This window comes from Pinus tabuliformis, chromosome 6 (assembly GCF_031772625.1).
Source record: "Pinus tabuliformis cultivar Carrire ecotype Pingquan chromosome 6, CPIR1, whole genome shotgun sequence".
In the NCBI taxonomy this organism is placed as follows: Eukaryota; Viridiplantae; Streptophyta; class Pinopsida; order Pinales; family Pinaceae; genus Pinus; species Pinus tabuliformis.
This window is the reverse complement of record NC_142292.1, coordinates 316618510-316643279: the sequence shown is the minus strand read 5'-3', so window position 1 is coordinate 316643279 and position 24770 is coordinate 316618510. Positions and strand designations below refer to the sequence as shown.

The 24770-nt window shown below is 38.9% G+C and overlaps 1 protein-coding gene across 1 annotated transcript; it reads right to left on the bottom strand.

Moving 5' to 3' along the window:
- Nucleotides 1-22112: 22112 nt before the first annotated feature.
- Nucleotides 22113-24366, bottom strand: LOC149258579 (LEAF RUST 10 DISEASE-RESISTANCE LOCUS RECEPTOR-LIKE PROTEIN KINASE-like 2.5). The gene is made up of 3 exons (XM_089424138.1): nt 23838-24366; nt 23689-23736; nt 22113-23596 (listed from the first exon to the last, which is right to left on the bottom strand). The coding sequence occupies exons 1-3, from the start codon at nt 24364-24366 to the stop codon at nt 22293-22295; spliced, it is 1881 nt and encodes a 626-aa protein (XP_089280264.1). The 3' UTR covers nt 22113-22292.
- Between the last annotated feature and the right edge of the window lie 404 nt (nt 24367-24770).

Below are 24770 nucleotides of genomic sequence, written 5' to 3'. Positions count from 1 at the left end.
ATTTCACATAACTCTTCCTTGGAGAATCCAATTTGGGTCAGACTTGTGGCATTGGAAAGAGGACACATAAGGCTACTACACATCATAATTTTAGAACTGGATGATCCGAAATTACAGAGATACATCAGATTCAATATCAGGCTTCTACAAAGTGAAAAAAGGTGTGTAGTTTTTTTTAAATTTTTGCGTAAGCTTGGTTTAACGGAATTCAAAGGGCATAGTAAAGCATTATTATCGGTAACTGATGCCCCAAGGAAAGAAAATAAAAACACCTAGTAAGGAACCTGAAAGCTCTAGCATGACTCATGAAGAAGAGGAAGAAATGCTACATGATATATCAAAATTACAAGAACAAGTGCAACAAATGTCACGCTCACAAAAGCTAACAGAAGCTAAGATAAATGGCGTGGAATCTAAGATAAATGGCGTGGAATCGAAGATAAATGGCGTGGAATCTAAGATAAAGGGCATGGAAGCTAAGATGGATGATTTGAAGACAGATTTGAAGAGAGACATGGCAGATTTGAAGACAGATTTGAAGACAGACATGGCAGATTTGAAGACAGATTTGACAAATTTTCTACAAGAAATACTTACTAATGGTGAAAAGGTTGTAAAGGAAACTCATGATGTGAACAAAAGTAATGTTAATCATGATTCCATAGACTCTAATGTTGGATCGAAGACCCACCATATTCCAAAAATCGATATGAGGAAGTTTGATGGCAAGGATCCCGCCACATGGATATTACAGATGGAGCAGTTCTTCGATCTCAATAATGTGCAAAACACACAAAAGGTACGTATGGAAACTGTATATTTGGAACCAAATCAGTTTGTATGGTATCAATGGCTTTGCTCTCGTAAACAATTTATCACTTGGGCAATTTTTACGGAAGAATTGATAGCACATTATGAAGATACAAAAAGCAACACTTTTTTTAGCCAATTGATAAGTCTCAAACAAAAGGGTTCAATAATGGAGCACATTGAGGAGTTCCAAAAATTGAACATAAGGGTAAAAGATATTCCAGAGGAGCATAGGATTGATGTGTTCATAGGGTCTTTAAAGGATAATATCCAACATGATGTTCGCCTTTGGGAACCTGATTCATTAGAGAAGGCATTCAGGTTAGCAAGAAAAATGGAAAGCAAAATTATGGCAACTAGGAAGCATACCACTCACAACTATAAAGACGGAAGTGTTGTTGCCCCTAGTCTTCCACAACCTATAAGGTTGACACCACAACAATTGGAAGAAAAAAGAGCAAAAGGGCTTTGTTACAGTTGTGATAGCAAATACACTAAAGGTCATAAGTGTGCTGAGAAGAAATTATTCTACATAGATTGTGAAGAGGAAGAAGAAAAGGAGCAAGAAAGGTCAAAAGAAGAAGATATACTCCAGGAACAAAGCCTAGATGAAGAACAAATAAATCCGACCATATCTTGTAATGCATTGGCGGGAATTACCACTCCTCAAACCATCAAGATAGAAGGACAAATCAAGAAGAAAAAGGTAATAGTGTTGATTGATTCAGGAAGCACCCACAATTTTATTCATTGTAGGGTAGCAAAAGAATTGAATTGCTTCCTATATCCAGCACCAGAGTGTCAAGTGATGATTGCAAATGGAGGAACAATAAATTTCTCTGGAAAGTGCCATAATATCAAGCTATCCATGGGAGAATATGTATTGACTAGCCCAATGCTTTCCATTCCAATGGGAGGTGCTGATGTTGTACTAGGAGTCCAATGGCTACAATCCTTGGGTACAATAGCTTTTAATTTTCAAGAACTTTTCATCAAATTTTCTACGGAAGGAAAGGAAGTTGAATTAAGGGGTATTGCAGGGAAACCAGGAAAGATAATCAGCTCTAATGGTATGACAAAGCTTCTAAAAAAGGAGCAAAGAGGTGTAATTGCACAATTATGTTCGCTAGATGTTTCCACATTGGAATCATCTATTTCTCCAGATCTCCAAAAAGTCCTGGACAATCATTCCAAGGTATTTGAGACTCCCAAAGGTCTCCCACCTATGCGTGATCATGATCATGCTATTCATCTGATTCCAGGAAGTGTTCCTCCAAACATCAGGCCGTACAGATATCCCTATGTCCAAAAAAGTGAAATTGAACGTATGGTTGCAGAAATGCTAGAGGCTGGTATAATTCAACCGAGTCAAAGTTCTTTCTCTGCTCCAGTAGTATTGGTGCACAAGAAGGATGGATCATGGCGCATGTGTCCAGATTATAGGGAGCTCAACAAGCTCACTATTAAAGATAAGTTCCCCATTCCTGTCATTGATGAATTACTGGATGAATTGCATGGATCAATTTACTTCACCAAGTTGGATCTTCGTTCAGGATATCATCAAATCAGAATGAAGATTGAAGACATTCCGAAAACAGCATTTAGAACTCATGAGGGTCATTATGAATTTTTGGTCATGCCTTTTGGCCTTACCAATGCACCTTCAACATTTCAAGGTTTGATGAATTCAATTTTCAAACCATTCCTTAGAAAATTTGTGTTAGTATTTTTTGATGATATACTAATCTACAGCAAGTCTTGGAAGGATCATGTTGAACATGTTGACAGGGTGCTACAACTATTGGAGGAGAAACAATTATATGCAAAAAGATCCAAATGTTTCTTTGGAGTCCAGGAGGTGGAATATTTGGGTCATATTGTATCTCATGAAGGAGTTAAGGTAGACCCTAGCAAAATTAAAGCCATTAAGGAATGGAAAATCCCCACATCCATAAAGCATCTGCGAGGATTTCTTGGGTTGACAGGGTATTATCGCAAGTTTGTTAAGAATTATGGGAGAATAGCAGCACCTCTAACAACATTATTGAAGAAAGATGCATTTTCATGGACTCCGGAAGCAACAAAGGCCTTTGAACATCTTAAAGAGGCAATGTGCCAAGCACCGGTCTTAGCTACACCGGACTTCACAAAAACCTTTATTGTGGAATGTGATGCTTCAGGAAATGGAATTGGTGCTGTTCTAATGCAAGATGAAAGACCCATTGCTTTTGAAAGTCGTCCAATCAAGGGAAAGTTTTTAAGCAAAGCTATTTATGAGAAGGAAATGTTGGCAATACTCCATGCACTTAAGAAATGGCGACCCTACCTAATGGGAAGACACTTCAAGGTAAAAACGGATCATGATAGCCTTAAATACTTTTTAGAACAAAGATTATCCTCTGAAGAGCAACAAAAGTGGGTCACAAAGATGTTGGGTTATGACTTTGAAATCATCTACAAAAAAGGGAAGCAAAATGTGGTGGCAGATGCACTCTCAAGAAAGGATGAGGATGTGGAAGCATTGTTGTGTGCCATTTCTATTATCCAACCAGATTGGATAAACGAAGCAAGGGAGGAATGGAAGAATGACGAAGAAGTGTGGGCACTTATTCGAAAGCTACAACAAGATTCCAGTACTTCTGATACATTTAGCTGGCAAAATGATTCGTTATGGTACAAAGATCGCTTATACCTCTGTAAGAATTCCCAGCTAAAACAAAAGATTCTTATGGAATTGCACACTTCTCCCTTAGGAGGGCACTCAGGATTTTTAAAAACTTACCACAGGGTTAAGAAGGAATTTTTTTGGGATGGCCTTAAATCAGATATTCAAAAGTTTGTGGCGGAATGTTTGGTTTGCCAACAAAATAAAGTTGAAACAATTAAGACACCGGGTCTATTACAACCTTTATCCATTCCAAGCCAACGTTGGGAGGAGGTTTCAATGGATTTTATCACAGGTTTACCCAAGTCTGAGGGAAAGAGTGTCATCATGGTGGTAGTTGACAGACTTACCAAGTATGCACACTTTTGTGCATTATCACATCCATTTAAAGCCAGTACAGTTTCTACTGCATTTATGGAAACAATTCAAAAGCTACATGGAAACCCAAAGATTATTGTAAGTGACAGAGATCCCATTTTCACTGGAAATTTTTGGACAGAATTATTTTCTTGTCTTGGTACTCAGTTAGCTCATAGCTCATCTTATCATCCTCAATCTGATGGGCAAACTGAGATAGTAAACAAATGTTTGGAAGGATATCTTCGTTGCTTTGTATCTGATAAACAGACACAATGGGTCAAATGGTTGCCTCTGGCTGAATGGTGGTATAACACTTCCTTCCATACAGCAACAAAAATGACCCCATTTATGGCACTTTATGGGTATCAACCACCATCCATCACATCATATTTAAGAGAAAATTCTAAGGTTCAGGCAGTGGAACATCACATCGAACATCAACAACAAGTCCTCCAACTCTTAAAGGATAACCTCGTGTTGGCACAAAATAGAATGAAACAACAGGCAGATCAACATCGCAGTGAAAGAAGTTTTGATGTAGGTGATTGGGTATTCCTACGGCTACAACCATATAAGCAAATGTCCCTAAAGCAAGCTAAGAAGGATAATAAATTATCACCAAAGTATTATGGTCCGTACAAGGTGTTGCAAAAGATTGGTACTATGGCATACAAATTGGAGCTTCCTGCAGCTTCTCGATTGCACCCAGTTTTCCATGTTTCATGTTTAAAGAAGGTTATAGGCGACAAGCTCCCAGTTCAAACAATATTGCCAGAACTTGACGAGGAAGGAAAAATTATATTGGAACCGGAAGCAGTCACAGAAACAAGAACTCGACAGCTACGAAATCGATCAATTTCAGAGTATCTTATCAAGTGGAAGAACTTATCCGCTGAAGATTCCACATGGGAGGATGAGAATTTTATGCAGAAGTATCCAGAACTACTCAAGCGTTGAGGACAACACTTTTTTGAAGGAGGGGCATGTTGGGTCCCTATAATACTAGTGATTACCCCATTACTATTGTAGTTATACCCCTTATTTATATTGTTGTGCCCCTATTACCCCCATATTGTTATTTCTGTGCCCCATAGAATCCCTCTATTGTTATTTTTGTGGCTTTATATTATTATTGTTAGGTCGGCTGGATTATATTGTGACTCCTTAGACTCCTATATATAGAAAGGAGGTTTTGTCATTTGAATCATCGAAGAATTGTTCATTTATGTAATGTAAAGGAGGTTGCCCCCTCGAAGAGGCTGAATTCTAAGGCGTTGATCTATCTTTTCTATCTTTTCTTGAGCTGGTTTCATAACATAGTTAACCTTCACCCAGTTTAGAATAAAAATGCATCAACTATTTAAAGTAATAAATGAAAGATTAATTTACGGTGGAAAGAGAAAATATCCATTTAACCTTTCTAGATGCATATTGCCTTGCCAAAGTTTAATAACATACTTTGTAATTAGAACTGTAACACGCATTTTGGAATCATGGTCGTTTTATAGAAATTAACAAGCACTATTCTGATACTTTGTAATTAGAACTGTAACATGCATTTTGGAATCATGGTCGTTTTATAGAAATTAACAAGTACTATTATGATTAACCTCATCAGGAAACATACAAAATTCTAGAGACAGTGAAATCTCGCTCAAAAATATGTTATCCCAGTATTAGCAAGGGTTCATATGGATCTTGGTCGAGTTCTGAAGGAACCCCCGTGAGTCAATCACCCAAGCGAAGTTTCATCAAATCAAAAGGATAACAATCCTAAACTTTGGCAGAGAAACAAAAATAGGGAAATCTAAACTATACATCTTCGACAGTGAACAAAAAAATTCCCAATACATGATTACAGGCGACCAACCCAAAAATGGAGAAAACCCTGACCACGAATCCTCATAAAAACACTGAGAGGTGATGATACTGTAGAACTAGTACCATAAATATGAAAGGGTTCAACCATTGCCCCTCATTTATAGCAATTACAATTTTTAATTTCGGTGAAAGCCGCAGCATCCCACCCAGCAAAAACCAAAGGACTTTAACTTAAGGAAATAAAACAATCCATCAGCGAATTGAGGTTGAGGTTTTTCACGTAAGTAAAAAATCACCAGGAAAAGCTTGAGGAATGACCAACCTGAAGTTGAAGATAGAAATTGTTGTGAGAGAGTTGTCTCGCTCTGAAACCCTTCTTCTAGATATATATATTTCAGCCAGAACATACCTACAGTCAATGAAATTCCAAATATTAAGCCCTGAAACCAAGCAGAAGTAAGTATTTAGCAGAGAAGAGCTTGCATGGAGAGCATGCTTACCTGATATGAGGAATATCGAGAGAAGGGAGGCAAGACACACCTGAAAGAGCACGACAACAGTCGTTAGGGGTTATTTACGGGTAAATCTTAGATGAAACCATTCCTATTACAGTATTCTTTACCTCTTGATTACAGTGGGAATGCAAACACATCCTTCTGGGGTGAAGAGACTAGCTATCGATGGTTTTACCTGTTACATGAGCTGAGTAAGTTGAAATGGGAATGTATGTTAAACAAAGAAAGAATCAGAATGCCAGGTGGGTTTGGGTGCTTTTATCACCCTCCATGCTATACCTAGAGGCCTGTGGAGATGGTCCTTGCAAGGAAGTTGTTCCATACCATTGTTTGCTATCCAGGTTTCCCTACAGTCGCAAAGCCAAGCTGTAAAACCTCACTTTGTGTCCAAATGACCAAAACTTCACATAGAATTTGCATTATTCCACCATGATAAAACCCAAAGCTTGGAAGCCGTAGATTTCTCTTGATCTGATAATGTAGGTTAGGCCAAGTACCAAGGTCTAGACATTTTAGGCTGGTCCCTTCGTCAATTAATGCAGGACTGTAGTGTCAATGGGGCCTCAAGTTTCTCTCCGTATTTATGGAGATTCATTATACTAAATGTGTGCCAGCAAGGAGGAGTAATTGTTGTATGGATGATAGTACCCTTTGGTCTTTTAACATTAACTGCCAAATGTCCCAAAGTTTTCTATCATGGAAGGCATCGGTAAAATTCATAAAATGTAATGGTAATAATTTTTATTTATTTATTTAGTTTCATGTATTAGTATGTTACAAATGATGTCAGAGCGATAGGTTCACACACTGAGACTTTTGGGATCAATATATACATACAGATATGAACAAAAAAAATATTTGGATATAAATTTGTAATAAATAACTAAGTAAGTGTGAATGTGAACCACAAACAAAGATCTATACCAAAAGGGCAGAAATGTAGAGGAGTTCCAGAACATTGAACCAGCAAGAAGCAACGTATGTAGGGACCAACCTAGACATATGGATTCATCTGAGAGAGGAATATCGCCAAGCCAATGCTGCGCTATTGGAAATATTTCAACAATTACGTGTAGTGATGACAAATCTAAGAACCGACAATGAACGGCTAAGGCGAGAACAAGAAATAATCGTCAAAAGTTTGTCCAACCAAAAAAATCAATGGGGACCAGATCCTAATGCAGAGGTTATGTAAAGTACACCAACAACCCACCATGGTGAAGATAATGCAAAGTCAACCAAAGGGCATGGAGAGGATGAGGAAGGATGTTCGGATAATGTTTCTAGCTAGTGTAAAACCAAGAAACAGAAAATGGAATCACAAGGCGAGTTTAAAAAGATGAAACCATCACTCTTTGAAGGAGAATCTGAAGAAGCAACTGAAGCCTGGGTAATTGACATGAGTAAGTACTTTTATATTTTTTACTACACTGAAAAACTTAAACCATGACTGGCAGTTTATCAGCTAAGGGGTAAGGCCACCCTTTGGTGGGAGGAAATCAAAACTGTGAGAGAAAAATTGATGAGGAACAGGTTACGTGGCATGAATTTTAGAAGCATTTAAAGGATAAGTAATTAAGAAAGCGGTACTATGACAAAAAGGAAAAGGAATTCCATGAACTAAGGTTGGGAACCTTGACCATGGATGAATAAGTGAAGCGATTTACTTCCCTATTATGATAAGTTCCATATATGCAAGAAGAAAAAGCCAAGATTTAGCGATTTATTAGCAGTCTGCCCAATTTTATGAAGAAAAGGTTAGAATTTGATTATCCGAGGACAATGGATGATGTGGTTCGAAAAGCCCACATCTGTTACCAGCAAATGAGATAGAATAATGAAGTGTCCAAAGGGGAAATAAGAAGAAAAGGAAGGAATTTACCCCCAAGTAGACAGATAAAGAATGCTAATGGAAAGAATATACAACAAAGAATGTTCAGGAAATTTCCAAGGAACCAGCCAAAAGTTACAACCTACATTGAGAATAGATAGTGAGAGGGAGTCAATAAACCTGTTAATGAGGGAAACCAATTGTACATGGCTGAAATTCCTCACCTCCCAGAATTGAACACGAGATTTCATATCAACACCTTCTCTCTATCCGTCCCATCACTCGCTAGTTCACGAAAACAGTCGGACTAATCCCAGGCGTACAAAATCTTCCACACACATCTAGGAAGCCAAAATCCACCCCCATAGAATTTGTTGTATCATTGGTGGAAGAAGTAGTCCTTGCCATGCTTGAAGGTCTAGAGGAAGCTATTGAAGACAGAGAAGAACTTCCAATCTTCCTAGAAGACGAGCAAGGCACTCTTATGATCTTGGGATCAAACTCTAGTATAAGAGGCGGAGGGGAAGGCATCGGAGGAGGTGGAGGCAGAGACGAACCGACAAAATCAGATCCTGAACCATCATACTCTGAAGGAGAGGAAGAATACGAAGAGATCACTGACCCAAATCTTGAATGGATGACTCAGGGACCATTGGCCCTCTCGGTCATTTTGCACAAGATGCCAAAATGAGTAGAGAGGATGAACATCAAGTTCAACCTTGACAACACAGTGAAGGAAGAAGACCACTTAGACAACTTCTATCTACAATTGCAAACCCTTGAGGTACGTTATGATGATGTAGAATGTAAATTGTTCCCATGTACCTTGGACAATCACGGAGCCGCTTGGTATCACAACCTTCCACTCAACTCCATACAGAACTGGGGTTCTTTCAAATGTATGTTCCTTGAAAGGTTTGTTGACGACAAGACCCCAGCCATGTTGCTCAAGGAATTAGGAAGCCTTTGGATGGAGGGAAAAGAGAAAGTGAAAGATTTCAATCAAAGGTTTATGCATATTTTGAACAAATTTTCAGCAGACACCAAACCTCATGACTCCATCACTGTTGACTATTACACGTCTGCACTACCAACCACCATTGTGCAGTTCATCAAGAAAGTTGTGAAGCCAACACTTTTAGAAAGCTGTGAAGAGGCTATTGTTGTTGAAAAAGACTTACGCGCAATTGGAGTCATCAAGGATGATGAATCAATGAAAGAATCCAAGGATGCAAGCAGAAAGCCCCAAGCAATGACAAGCAAGGGAAGAGACAAGGAAGCAACAGATATTGAGACCCTCACTTGCCATGTCAAGGACTTGGCCACCAAAATGTTTGAACTCAAGCAATGGAACATGGACACATTCGCAAGAAGCCATCTGCCCAAACAAAGATAGGCAAGCAGTTCATCAACCAGCTCATCCAGCAACAACTGGTTCGCTTCCAAATTTGCGCAAAAGCCTATGTTCCAGCTTGAGCATTATGCTTACCCTATGTTTTGTTCGTTCCATGAAGAGTTCCACCCCAAGAACTCTTGCTCAGATTGGAAGTGAGTCATTACCACAATTTGTAGTCATACGCATGATGCGAAAGGTGATATGCAAGAGCCGCTAGAAGACACTGATGATAACCAAGAGGTTGCACGTGATGAAACACCAAGTTCTAGGCATATGGTGAACGTTTATCAGTGCTCACGAGTAATCTGGAAGACAAACACCGAGAAGCAGCCCCAAAAGCAAAATGATCGTTACAATCTTAGGGGTAGAGGGGCTACCACTATACTTGAAGAAATGAAAGACAAAGTGAGGCAACTGATACAGAAGGATGATCCACCGACTACCTCGAAGCAACAGACACAAAGCAATTCTGGGAAGACAGCAGTGGATAAGAGTACATCTGTGAGCAACTAGTGCAGAACACTCTTTCAGACAGCATGGACATTCATTCCACCCCAGACACCTTGGTGAGTCTACCACCTTTAGACTACAACATAGTCGATGACATGAAGAAAAATTGGGTGAAAATCAGTGTGTTCGAGTTAGCCAAAATAGTCAACGAGATATCCTATTGCATGCATTGGGACAAACGACAGTGAACAACACAACCTCTACCAGCAAGGGAGAAACCACACCTTCAAAATCACTATCTATTGTACTCAATACACTTTAGATGGAAGAAGAAAACTTAGGTTGCCCCCCATTCCTAATTTCATTCAAATTTTTCAACTACAATGTTCAAAACTACTTGGTTGATTTGGGTGCGACATCCAACGTCATGTCGTTCTCCATTGCTAAGAAGATCAATGCACAATGGAGAGAAACGTCCGCGAGAATCATCCAACTTGATAAAAAATCAGTACCAACCATTGGTGAACTTCAAGATGTGATCATCCTATTATCTCACGATGGTGGATTTCACCAATGCATCAACATAATTATTGTGGACATACCAGAAGCATATGGCCTACTACTCAGCAGAGATTGGTCCAGCAAGCTAGAGGGATATTTTTCTATAGACTGGTCTCACATGTGGTTTCCATACCAGGTCAAATGCAACCAAATCCGGGTGTTATCCAATAGGTATATGAAACACAATGTCACTCGCCTTAACAGTGAGAAGGAACCATTGGCCTTCGCAGAACTCATATTTGGAAATTGCCTCTTGGAAAAGACATTGGAGTGTTATCCTGCATGGCTAGCTCCAACCTCATCAGACAAGCAGTTGGGACTACATCCTCACCCAACTGATGAGAATGAAACTTGTACAGTTTGTTTTTCCAATAGTAGCAGTAGTAGAAATAACGATAGTAGCAGCAATACTAGCACACCAACCGGTCCATGTATAAATGAGTTGTGGGCTATGAGCCTTGACAAGTGAGGAACACATGATGGCCTAAGGACCAAGCATATCTCAGTCATCCAAAATGATGGACAATGCATGATTTTGAGATTTTTGAAGTTCGAAGGCACAAACAATGATGTCGAGTATGAAGCACTCATGTTGAACACACAAAGGACTGACACTACGAATGAACAAAGCAACATGGGAACCTACCATGATCCAAAGATGCCCAATCTCAGCATAAGCTACACACTATAGCAGTGACAAATTGTTGACCACTTAATCGAACAATACCGGGATGAGTCTTCACGAGTAGATGATGCCCTGAGTACACACTACATGTGAGCAATCCAACATGAGATTCCAGGTAAAGGATGAGATAAGCCATTGTAGCAAAGAACAGGTAACACATACATGTTGTTTGCACTCCTTTCACCGAAAATATTGACTAACATTTTAAGTGCTTGGATTACTTGAAAATCTTTTCATCATAATTGGTTTCCTAATTTAAATCTTTCATGTAAGAAATCTGGGAAAATCTTCTTATGCATTGACTTTAGAAACTTGAACCCCTCTTGAAACAAAAATAACTACCCCGTGCCATCATCCGAGCCCATGTTGCATACAGTACTTGAAACAATGGTGTTGTCTTTATTTGAAGGTCTTCTAGAATACCACCAGGTTCCAATAGTGGAGCCCAGTGGACTTACACTAGTCTATGTGAATCTTGGCCTCCACACGTATCATTTGCAATCATTGGGTAGGAGGATTGATTACCTTCTTGCTAATGGCCAAGGTATCAACAATTATTTTCAATAGGTCAAGTTGCGCCTTGCCATGTACACAGTCTGCTTGCTACTTGTTGTTTTCATTTGATTTGTTTTTCTTATTATCTTTGCTTCTGCCTTGTTTGATTCTGCTTACTATTTTTGTTCACGTTCATTTTGTTTATTTCATATATTACTATTTTTGTTTCTGGAAATAAGTGCTACCAACTACAACATTATGGATTTTGAATAGAGTATGTGGCTGAAATTTGAAGATACTTGTGACACTGCTTGGTTACAACCTTCGGCCAATGAAGTCCCGACAAAAAATACGAACCATCTGTAAGGGAATTTTTCGTCCAACCATCAACATGTGTCCACAGTAGGAAGCCCCATTCCTATACTTAGCCTTCTGCTCTGTGTGTTTATGCTCATCCAACTAGTAGAAACAAAGGGGAAAATCTAAATGATAAAACCTATGTTAGAAGTCTTACATGCTTCTCTGAAGGAATAATCTCTTCTGCTCTCAATAAGTTAGGATCCCTCTTCCTCACCAAAAATAAATAAGTTCCTATGCACAATCCTCTTGAAAAAATGAAGGTGAAAGAAGAGAAAGGCTTCCTACACAGAGAGGTGAAGTATGCAACTCCACTGGGGTATTGACTAGGCTCGCTGGCAGTGGAGAAATGTGTGTGTTCCTGCGTGACTCCATCGGGGTACTACCTAGGCCTGCTGGAAACGGAGCAACAACAGAGATGAAAACTTATACTCTAAAAATATTCAACTCGTGAGCTAAACTACACTTCCCAGATTCGAAACACTGAGATCTAAGCTGAACTTTTGATCGTGTTTGACTGACTTGGGAAAAGGTGAAGCATGTATGTCCATGGGGTAAGCAGGGAAACTGAAGTAACCCACACAATAATTAACTACTCCTGGAAAGACCAAGGCTCTGTGCTAGCAATGAACCGAAATAGAGAAGTTGGAGTTCTACCAGTGTGTCGCCAAGTGTTGTAGCGGCTACAACCACCCTCCAAAATTTTGGCCTGCACCAATTTCAGAGCCTCCCTTGAATATTTTCACTTGAATACTTCACACACTCGGGTTCACTTCATGAGCTCGTGTGAGTATTTACATCTACCTTGATTTTTCATTGCATTCAAGTCTCTACATGTTGATGTCTAAGTCATGCTTGCGACCATGTTCTAGTTATGCTTAAAGTCTTCGCCTCATATATGCTTGTTGTGTTTGCTATGAAAGAATCTGTCGTACTCACACATGGAGTCACATTCACTGTCACGCAAGCATCATCTTGATCAATGAATGATCAATCATGAGTGTCGCACTTGTCACATGCACCATCGATCAGTCTTGTTGAACATGTGTGTCTGATGGTTTGGTCATTTTGTTGTCAAGTCATGTGAATGTGTGTTCGTATGATCACCTATGCATCCTTCTATTATTCACAAACTTAGCCATTTTTGCTGAAGGGTCTAATGAAATAACTCCCTTCTAATAGCTAGACCATCACCCTGCCATCGACTCGATCGACTGTCAACCAGAACAACGCAGAAGCACCAAGCTAGTCTTTTCAAGTTGCACTACCTGAAAGCAATTCAATCGACTCTCATGTTGTCCACCGAGACAGTCTGACTCGACAATCACCCCGGGACTGACTCCCCTTAAAAATTTCACAGAGGCCACTCAGTTCACCTGCTCAACTGATTAAGGAAATTGCACAAATAGATCGGACAACCACCAAGTGCCCATCCTTGTTTCCCTCAGAAAATTGCTTAGTTTTCCCAGTTAGTCATCCCAACAGTCAACCAACTGTTCATCTCAAAAATTGTGCAATGTTCATGAGCAGGCCTTCCACTGCCCATCAGTCAGCTCAGCTCAGAAATTGCGCAGTTTTCATCAGCAGTTTCCTGGAGCCATCATCCCGCATCACAACCTTGCTGCCTCTCCCGATCACCTACACCTGAATGATTATGTGTCATGGTAGACTAGGAGGTTTTGGATTTGATGTCATCTCGTCATGAGTGACTGCATGTACTGGTACACCAACGAACATGGCAAGCCTACGAATGTGATTAACGAAGAGAGCACATGCAGAATTACAGCTTCACCAATGGATGAGTGAGTGAAGCATGAGAAGTAGACGAACGTGACAAACAAGCACCTTCGCAAACAGATGAGTCTATCAAGCCTTCCAACATGCAAGCAAGGAACAACATGCTAAAGATTCATCAAGTGAACCAAGGACCATTGAAGACTTGCGTACTTCGCCATGTGGAGGTGAAGCTATGAAACACCATGAAGACATTCATCACCCAACAGCACTATAGCACGACATGCACTCCAACAAAAACACAAATGTACCAGCATTGTCATGTCAAGTGATGTCAAGACACATCATGAGTCATTTTGCCCACATCCTCACTATGGGCTTGTTGTCAATCAATGTGATGTAACGTGGAAGTCCAAGAGACCCACTTGTTGAACAAAGAGTCATGTAAGTCGAAGAGTCATGGAAGTCAAATGGTCATGAGGGCAGTGGAACAACCACAAGGGTCAGTTTAACCCTTGGCTATAAATACCCCCTCATTTGTACATGGAAAGGAATTTTCACCTCAGCTCCTCCCACATAGCCAAGATAGTCTATAATATTTTCTTTGAGGAGTAAGTAGTGGCTCCAACGCCGTGCTGATGGGGTTAGTGATGTATGGTGTAATGCTATGTCTTGGAACTTTCACTTAATTTAGTGTAACGCCATGTCTTGGAACTTCTCACATGTATTGCAGTTGTTGTAAGACTGATCTTCAACACTTGTAATGCATGTTGCTTTAACCTATGTTCTACATCTGAATTGTTTCATTTGTTGTAATGCATAATCTATTAATGGAAATGTGTTGTATATGTTGTTAATGTTGTCATGTTTGTGTCGACTGCTCTGCCGGACATCAGACAAACCTTTCACCTAAACCTTGTTGTAACAACTGTTGCACTCGTGCAGACTGTTCCATGAGGATTGTACGTGTTATCTTACCTTGTATGTTGTGACTGCTACATTCGAGTGGATTTCTCCACTGGAAGCTATGTATGTCCTTTTGTGTTGTGTGTTCCTAGCTGAGTTGGGAATGATCCCTTTCAACCTAGAACTCACCTTCACCTTCTTCCCCTCACAGTGAAAGAACCATTGACACAAGTATACTTACACTCACTAGGCACGTGGACCTCACTTCTCAAAGACAAAGCGAATCACTCTCCTGTGCTAATAAGCAAGAGTTGAGGTAAATCCTTAAGGCAATGGAAACCGAGCCATCATACCAAATGGGACTCCCACACCAAAGGGTGTGAGGTCTAGTTGGGAATTCATAACGGGGTGATCCCCTGAATGTTGGCGGGTCTAGCACTGTCAACATAAGGGTTTTCAGGTTTATGTCGTCTAAGTAGGATATACCAATTCAAAGAATAAGATGACTTCCCTGGAAGATATTCTTGTAATCTAGGACTTCAGGGATGTGATCCCTGAATCCATTCCTGGATTGCCTCCTATGTGTGAAATTGATTTTACCATTAAATTGATAGCTATAGCAACTCCTGTTTCAAGAGCTCCTTACCGCATAAGTATCCTTGAGCTAACAGAACTCAAAATGTAGCTACAAGAACTTCTAGATAAATGATACATTCGCTCCCTGGGGAGCCCCCGTGTTGTTTATGCGAAAGAAGGATGAAACGTTGAGGTTATGCATTGATTATCATCAGTTAAATAAACTGACTGTCAAAAATAAATATCCCTTACCACACATTGATGACCTCTTTGACCAAGGGCAGTGAGAAAGTGTATTCTCAAAGATTGAACTGAGGTCTGACCACCACCAGATAAGGATAAAGAAAGAATATATTTGCAAAACTTCATTTCAAACTCATTACGGCCATTATGAGTTCGTAGTATTACCTTTTGGCCTTACTAATGCTCCAACTACTTTTAAGAGTTTGATCCATAGTACTTATGTTTCAACCAGTTTTAGATAAATTTGTGTTGATTTTCATTGATGATATACTGATTTATTCTAAAAAATGGGAGGAGCATGAAAAGTACTTGAAAATAGTATTGTATATTTTTTGGGATAATCAGTGATACGCTAAGTATAGAAAGTGCGAATTTTTCAAAAGTCAGATACAGTATCTACGTCATGTGATTTATGCAGAGGGAATAGTGGTGGATCTAGAAAAGTGCAAACCTATTATGCAATGGACCACCCCAAAGAATGTTGCTGACATTAGATCCCTTTTTGGCCTAGCTGGCTACTATGCCGATTCAATAAAGGTTTTTCCAAAATAGCATTTCCTATGACCTCTCTTCAGAAAAGGGGCATACCTTCCAAAGGATAGCTAAATGTCAACAAAGTTTTTAGTAGTTAAAACAATTACTTACTACTGCCCCTATTCTAAAGGTAGCAGATCCATAAAAGTATTTTCTGGTTTGCATGGATGCAAGCAAGGAGGGTGTTGGCGAGGTATTAACTTAGGAGGGGAAAGTTATAGCCTATGAATCACGCAAATTGAAAGAATATGAACAACGATACTCTTCTTATGATCTCGAATTGACAGCAGTGGTGCATGCACTCAAAATGTGGCGACACTACCTACTAGGGAAGAAATTTTTGCTGCTAACTGATCATAGCAGCCTTACTAATTTCTTTAACTAATCTAGTTTGAACTCTCAACATGCCAGATGGACCATGTTCTTGAGCGAATTCAACTTTGACATGAAGCACCTTAAGGGGAAGGAAAATCGAGTGGTCAATGCATTAAGAATAAAATTACATTGCATTTATGAGGTGCAATACAGTCAAGTGCTATTTAACCTGCCGGATGTCATCATAGAAGCATCCGTCAAAGACCCAGAATATGCCTTTCTTTGGCAACAAGCCTCAAAAGCTTGGGAAATAGGGGAATAGTCTGACTATGGTATTAATGTCAACAAAATGTTAACATTCATAAACATAATATATATTCTTAATTAGAATTTTGTCAAGCAATTATTATTGGATGAGTTCCATAAGAAGCCTTACGCCGCTCACCCAGGATATCAGAAACTATTTTTTGCCATCAGAAAAAGTTATTTCTAGCCTAATTTAAGGAAGGATTTTGCTAAGTATCTATCCAAATTCTTGGAGTGCCAATTGGTGAAGGCGGAACATCAACATCCTACTGGTCTATTGCAACCATTACCCATTCCTGAGTGGAAATGGGAGACGATCATTCTATACTTTATCACTGGGTTACCTCATACTAAGAAGCAACATGAATCAATCATGGTAGTGGTGGACAAGCTAAGAAAATCTGCTCGTTTCATACTTGTAAAGTCCACCTACAAGATAGTGGAGATCGCAGACATATTCATGAGGGAAATCTTACAGCTGCACAGGGTACCCTGGTGTTAATCTCTGATAGGGATGTAAAATTCACATTGACATTTTGGAAAACCCTCTTCTTCGGGTTGGGTACCCAGATTCAATTTAGTATGCTTACCATCCACAAACGGATGGCCAAACGGAGAGGGTGAATGAGGTTTTGGAGGACATGTTGAGAATGTTTGTTATGCAGCAACCACATAAGTGGGAGGACTACCTCCACCTGGTGGAGTTATCCTACAACAAAGGATATCATGACTCACTGGGCATGAGCCATTTTGAAGTATTATATGGGAGAAAGTGCAAGGTACCCACAGATTAGAATAACCCTGATAATAGATTAACATTGGGTCCTTATATGTTAGCCAAAATGGAAGACACAGTTAAAAGGGTCCGTAATAATTTAAAAGCCGCCCAAGATAGGAAAAATATTTATGCAGATAAGAAAAGATCTCATAAGGAATTTCAGTTGGGGGATCACATATACCTAAAAGTCAAACCCCAGAAAAGTACCTTACATTGGAACGGTTGTGCTAAATTAGCACCCCGGTACTGTGGACTGTTTCAAATCTTGGAACGGATTGGACCGGTATGATACAAGTTAGCACTCCTAGGCCATATCCAAATCCACAATGTTTTTAATGTCCCTTTGTTAAAACAATATGTGTACAACCCTCGGCATATTATTAACTAGGAGAATATACAGGTAATAAAAGAATAAAAATCAGTAACTTATGAATTGTTGTTTTAAAAATTTCTGACAGCAGATTATATTTGTGCAGGTCGAACCCGAGGGAGAATTTCTGGCAGAGCCTCTTCATATCCTCGATCGGAGAGAAACCATCTTGCGGAAATGAGCCATCACCCAGGTTAAAGTGTAGTGGAAGCACTTTGGCCCAGATGAGGCTACTTGGGAAGAGGAGGAAACTATGTAGAAAGCCTATCTGACACTGTTTTCCTGAAAAGAACACTAGGGATGGTGTTCCTCTCAAGGGGAGGGAGCTATAACACCCAATGATGCACAAACATTTACTTATTACCAAGTTTTACTTATTACTTTCAAATTTTATTCTGTTTAACCTGGATTGTTAAAGAATTAAGGCCGAGAAGCCAAAATATATATTTTTAATTATTAATTAAGAGAATTTGATTAGTTTGTAAAAGAAATAGAAGATTCAGTTAAATAACTCCTGAAATAGTTACAAGCAGTTTCCCATCTCTTCCCTCAAAAAGGGAAGTGACAAAACCCTGGGGGGGTTGGAGAAACAAGATACATAGGGAGGGGAGTAAGGAGTATGTTGTTGATAGTTTCCTTGAGTTGGACAAATTATCCAGTGGGAAAAGATTGTGGATAGCAATAGAATGATATGAGACTTGAGGTTGGACCATAGTCTTGATGCCCAAGGTATGGGACTTCCATCATTTTATTCACTTTCAGGAGTTGGAAGAGCTCAGAGGGGAATTTTGGACATAATTTCTAGATCCGTCGCTGGGTGATGAGACCTTCTAGATAGAGGAAACACATGCACGTTTATAATCAAAGCAGGAAAATAGATAAGTAGTGTTTATGTGCTTGGTAATCACTAGTAGGAAAAGATAATTGTTTTTATTATTACGTAATGAACAATTAACATGCTAATCAATTACTAGTAAGACTCTGTCATTTGATATTAATAGACATATTCTATCTTTTGTTACATTTCTAACACATCTGGACATTTGCAGACATTCATGCATAAAAGAAGTAACAATAATAGTTAACCTTCACCAACTTCAGAATAAAAATGCATCAGCTATTTAAAGCAATAAATGAAAGAACAATTTACGATGGAAAGAGAAAATGTCCATTTAACCTTTCTAAATACATATTTCCTTTCTAAAGTTTAACATCATACTTTGTATTTAGAACCATAACACACATTCTAGAATCATGGTCGTTTTATAGAAATTAACAAGTACTATTTTGATTAACCTCATTAAGAAAAATAAAAAATGTCTGAGACAATGAAGTATCACTCAAAAAGATGTTATCCTAGTATTATCTATTTTAGGTTTACTGGAGCTCTAACCAGAGCTGTGCGATAAATAAATTAATCGCGAGGGTTCGTATGGCTCTCTGTCGAGTTCTAAATGAACCACCATGAGCCAATCACCCAAGCGAAGTTTCATCAAATCAAAAGGATAACAATCCTGAACTCTAGCAAAGAAATGAAAACATGAAAATCTAAATTGAACATGTTTGACAGTGAACAACAAAAAACCCAATACATGATTACAAGCGACCAACCCAAAAATGGAGAAAACCCTGACCATGAATCCTCATAAAAAGACTCAAAGGTGAATATAGAACCGGATTAACGACAGCTTTATATATATAAACCATTAATTAAACCCATAATGACGGTACTGTAAACTAGTATCGTACTTATGAAAGGGTTCAACCATTGCCCATCATTATGAGAGTTGTAGCATCCGAGCCAGTGAAAACCCAAAGAATTTAACTTAAGGAAATAAAAGAATCGCTCAGCTAATTATGGTTGAGGTTTTCCATTTGAGTAACAAATCGCCAGGATAAGCCAGAGGAATGAACAACCTGAAATTGAAGATATCAATTGTTGTGAGAGATTCTTCTCGCTTCGAAAACCCCCTTCTAGATATATATATTTCAGCCAGAACGTACCTATAGTTAATGAAATGCCAAAGATTAAACCCTGACACGAAGCAGAAGTAAGTATTTAGCACAGAAGAGCTTGTGTGTAAAGCATGCTCACCTAAGATGAGGAATACTGAGCGAAGGGAGGGAAGACACACCTGAAAGAGAACGACAACAATCATTAGGGATTCTTTAGGGGTAAATCTTACATGAAACCATTCCTATTACAGTATTCGTTACCTCTTGATTACAATGGGAATCCAAACGTGTCCTTCCATGGGTGAAGAGACCAACTATCGATGGCTTTACCTATTACATGAGCTGAGTAAGTTGAAATCGGAATGTATGTTAAACAAAGAAAGAATCGGAATGCCAAATGGGTTTGGGTGCTTTTACCGCCCTCCATGCTATACCCGGAGGCCTGTGGAGATGGTCCTTGCAGGGAAGTTGTTCCATACCACCGTCCACCATCCAGGTCGCCCTATAGTCGCAGAGCCAAGCTGCAAAACCTCATTGTGTGTCCAAATGACTAAACCTTCGCATAGAATTTGCATTATTCCACCATGACAAAACCCCAAGCTTGGAAGCCATAGATTTCTCCTAATCTAACGATGTAGGTTGGGCCAAGTGCTGGAGTTTAGATTTTTCAAGCGAGTCCCTTCATGAGTAAATGCAAGTCTATAGTGTCAGCAGGGCCTCGAATTTCTCTTCGCAGAGATTTATTATACCGAATGTGTGCCCGCAAGGAGGGAGTAGGAGTAATTGCTATATAGATAACAATTTTTTTTTTTCAGAAGAAAAAAACCATATATATTATATTACGGGAAATATAATGTCCATGAATACAGCATAACCGAATTGCCTGGAGACCCATGGCAAAAACAGATAAAAACCATGTATGAGAGAAATGTGCAAGGTTTATAGATGATCAGATGGGTGGAGCAGTTAGTCTCACAGCAGAAAGAGACCAATAAACTAAGAAATCTCCATATGGACCATGTGTACCAACAGCACCAGATAGAGCGAGAGCTCCATAATACCCTTTGGTCTTTTAACATTAAATGACCCGAAGCTTTCTATCATGGCAGACCTTGGTGAAATTCATAAAGTGTAATGGTAATAAATTTTTATTTATTTATTTAGTTTCGTGTATTAGTTTGTTACAATAACTTCTAGGATAATCGTGAAGCTTTTTTCCCATATTATTCCATTGGTTAATGGAAAAAATAATCTTTATAATTTATTTTTTTAACATTATCGGGAGTTAGAACTTTATTAAAAAAGGAAGCAGCTACGCAACAATAAGTCCATGTCTTTGGGCACGCTGCCATTGCCCTATCATTTTTTCGGTTATAATTTATTCAAATATAAGGGAAAACCCCAAGCAAAAGTTGTGAAAAAAACGTAGCCACGATTACTCAGAAAACATGGTGTTGATAAGTGTTTTACTCAGAACCTCAATGTTGTATGGAGCAAAGATTAATATAATTGAGCCCTCAGCTCTGGCTTGATTTCCAGAACTTTCTAAGTTCGAAAAATCCACACAAGTTTTTAGTATCATTTTTATTGGAAAAGCTTCCAACAACAAGAGTTAATTGTTTTCATGTAAAATAATTAATTTATTCAACATAAAAGTTAATTAAGCTAAAGCGTACCTTGAAATTTATTGTATTTATATTTAAAAAATATTGTAACATAGAAATTAGTTAACCTAATACTTATTTTTAATTTTTTTGTATTTATATTAGAAAAACATAATTACGTTAATGTGCATGCATCACATTGCAACCAACCAAAAATGCTCTACACTCTTATTCATTAATAAACTAAACAAAATGACTCTTCACTTAAGTCAAAGTTCTCAATTTGGCCCTTCACTTCTATAATAATATATAGAAAACCATCTTAATCAACAATTTTAGTCCTCACTGTATAATAATATATACTATTGATTTGCTTTGACAACCATTTTTGTCCGTAAAACTATTGTTTTGCTTTGATAACGCTGTCCTACGGCGAAGACATCAACTCGGACTGGAGAGCGAGTTGAATGGCCCCGCTACCACACCATCAATATTTCTGACGCTCAAAATTCAAGAGTTGTTAATATCATTTATGGTCATATCTGAGGCGTCCATAGATTTCACGACCAGTCATTTCGTACACCTTTCCTTTTACATTCTTTTACATTATTATTATCATCCATGTCAATCAAACTAGTCATTCAGAAAATATTTGTAGCGATACAATTGACCTCTCCTATTAGATTTCCAATATCTGTCGCAGGATACCTCAAACAAGATTGACAATTTTGTAGTATACATTCATGAACAAAATCAAACAAGATTGACAATTTTGTAGTATACATTCATGAGTTTGTTCATTGAAGGGACAGAATTTACACTTTGCTTGACAATTTTGAACGAGTACACATTCATGAGTTTGTTCATTGAAGACACAAAATTATTTTACAAGTCAATGCAGAAGTAAAGATTTTCTACATGCAATTCTTTTAATTTAAATCAACATTTTCTGCTATTCATGCATAGTACATACTACCTAATCCGGAAGTAAAATAAACATTTTCTGCGATGCCTACATGCTACATTAACGGGAAGTGTTGCTGATCTCAGTACTTCTGCGATCTGTCATCTCAACCTCCAAACCATAACTTGAAGAACATTCGTTTGATGAAAATAAGTGCAGAAATGGAGGTGTTTCAAGAGTGGGTTTGGGATCTGTCATTTGAACCTCCAAAGCATAAGTTGAAGAACATTTATCAGAATCAGACGATTGATCTGAGAAAGCAATTGGAGGTGTATCAGCAGGAAAGGGAGAAGGAGGAGTTGTAATCTCAACGTCTCCCTCTAACATCTGGATCACTTTACTCATCCGGGGACGGCGAGATGCACGAAACTGGATACACCATAGTCCCACTAGAGATAGCGTTTTGATTAATCTTTGATCTTCCTCTGAAATGTGTCCTGTCCTCATGAGATTTCCAAACTCGCCTTTCTCTACCTGCTTAAAAGCCCACTCTGCATAGAAGAATTTGCTTGCGTTACTGTCTATATTGTGGTCAATGTTCTTCCTTCCTCCCACCATCTCCATAATCAACACGCCATAGCTATACACGTCACTTCTGTCAGTTACAGTTCCATACATTCTCGACCACATCTCTGGGGCAGCGTAACCTAGTGTACCTCCGTGAGCTGCTGATATGTGACTTTCTTCTCTCTTGCATATTTTTGCCAGACCAAAGTCTGCAATTTTCGGCAAAAAATTGTCATCGAGGAGAACATTATGGGGCTTTATATCACAATGTAAGATGCGATTTCTGCACTCTTCGTGTAGGTATGAAATTCCCCGAGCTGTACCAATAGCTATCGAATACAACTGTTTCCAATCCAACAGGTCTCCATGATTTCCATGGATATACTTGTCCAGAGAACCATTTACCATGTATTCATACACCAAAGCTCTTTTGGTGCCCTCGGAACAAAAACCTAACATACGCACCAGGTTGACATGATAGGTGCTCCCCACTGTACCAACCTCAGCAATGAATTGCTGTTCACTTTGTTTGGATTCATCCAAGATCTTTACAGCTACCAGCCGTCCACTGGGAAGCTTACCTCTATAAACTGTTCCAAAACCTCCCTTTCCAAGCTGCTCTGCCAAATTGTTTGTATAAGTTCTAATCTGTGCATAAGAATATCGGTTAGGCACTTGTGACGAGTAATAATTTAAGAAATTTTCCACGGTAGCAGGTCTAGAGCCGAGCGGGTCCATAAACTGTAGGATGGTCCGCTCCTCATCGCTCTCAGTTCTCTTACAGCAACATCGACGATGAAACGCGATGCAAGAAACCACTACTACGACAAATGCACCTAACTCTCCAAAAAATATCTCTGAAAGAATGTTGAACAAGGGAATGAGAATATAGAATATAAAAGATAATCAAGTGTACTGCATGTATTAATTCTAAAGATCAATAAGTTACCTGCCATTAACACTGGATTTATTCTTTCTTGAGGCCAATATGGAAATCCTGGAAAGGAAACAGAAACAACTCAGTACAAAGATAAGATAAAGTAGATAGAGATCGGGGAAGACAATATGGTCAAGAAATGAAGTTTTGGATATCCTCACCATCAGAGCAATTCCAGATGTGTAGCTCATCGTTAGGACAAATGCATTCATCCTCATAACCAATTTGGCTGTAGGAATGAGAATAACATCTTCCCCCGGTGGCTAGACAAGATCGGCAAGTATCAGATATAGACCATGTAATTTTGTATCCTCCAGGAACCCTAGAAACATTGAAGAATTCAACATCGGTTAGCCAAGTGTACATCAATTCGGGGTCGCTATCCTGGGGGCTCAAGGTGATTTGAAGGGTTCGGGTAGAGTATGACGACTTTGTGATATCTCCTACCACTCGGGCATTAAATTCTGAGTTCAATAATTGAGTGGTCTGGTTCTCAAGGCACTGAGCATGTAAAAGGCCACATGTTCCGAAGGGATACTGGATGATGGAATTGCCACAAATCGTAGGACCACAGTCGTTGTAAGATATATCCTGAGTGCTGTAATACAAGGATGGTAAGCGGTAGACGGCAACAACATAGGCAACCAGAAGCAAAGTAGAAATAATAGGGGTGATAGTTGAGAAGCTCATTCTCTCTAACCCAATCTAACAGACAGAAGATAAACAAAGAAGTGAGTTCATGAGCGAAAATAGAGAGCAGTCGCGAAGAGACGAGATAAATTGTTAATCATCTTAGTCCATTCATTTCTATATAAATTGTTGATTCAGGATCTGTTAGATTTTTTTATTTTTATTTTTAATTATTTGAATATTCATAGTGGTATTTGAACCGTGGACAACATTAGCAAACGTGACGTCAGAGCACTAGTGTTTTAGAGTGTAAAATGGCGTCGTGTGTTTTATAATATAAATTCGCGTGTAGCGCATGATGCTTTTTCATCAAATAGCAAATGACTTTCGCTCCGAAACGATGGTTCTGTGTGGCGCAACATTTGTTTTAATTCTTTTATTATAAATTAAGGCAAGTGTATAAA

Coding starts and splice junctions, on each gene's coding strand:
- LOC149258579 (XM_089424138.1), bottom strand. CDS start 24,366: ATGAGCTTCTCAACTATCACCCCTATTATTTCTACTTTGCTTCTGGTT. Junction 23,737..23,837: donor CATCTGGAATTGCTCTGATG/GTGAGGATATCC, acceptor TTTCCTTTCCAG/GATTTCCATATTGGCCTCAA. Junction 23,597..23,688: donor AAATCCAGTGTTAATGGCAG/GTAACTTATTGA, acceptor ACATTCTTTCAG/AGATATTTTTTGGAGAGTTA.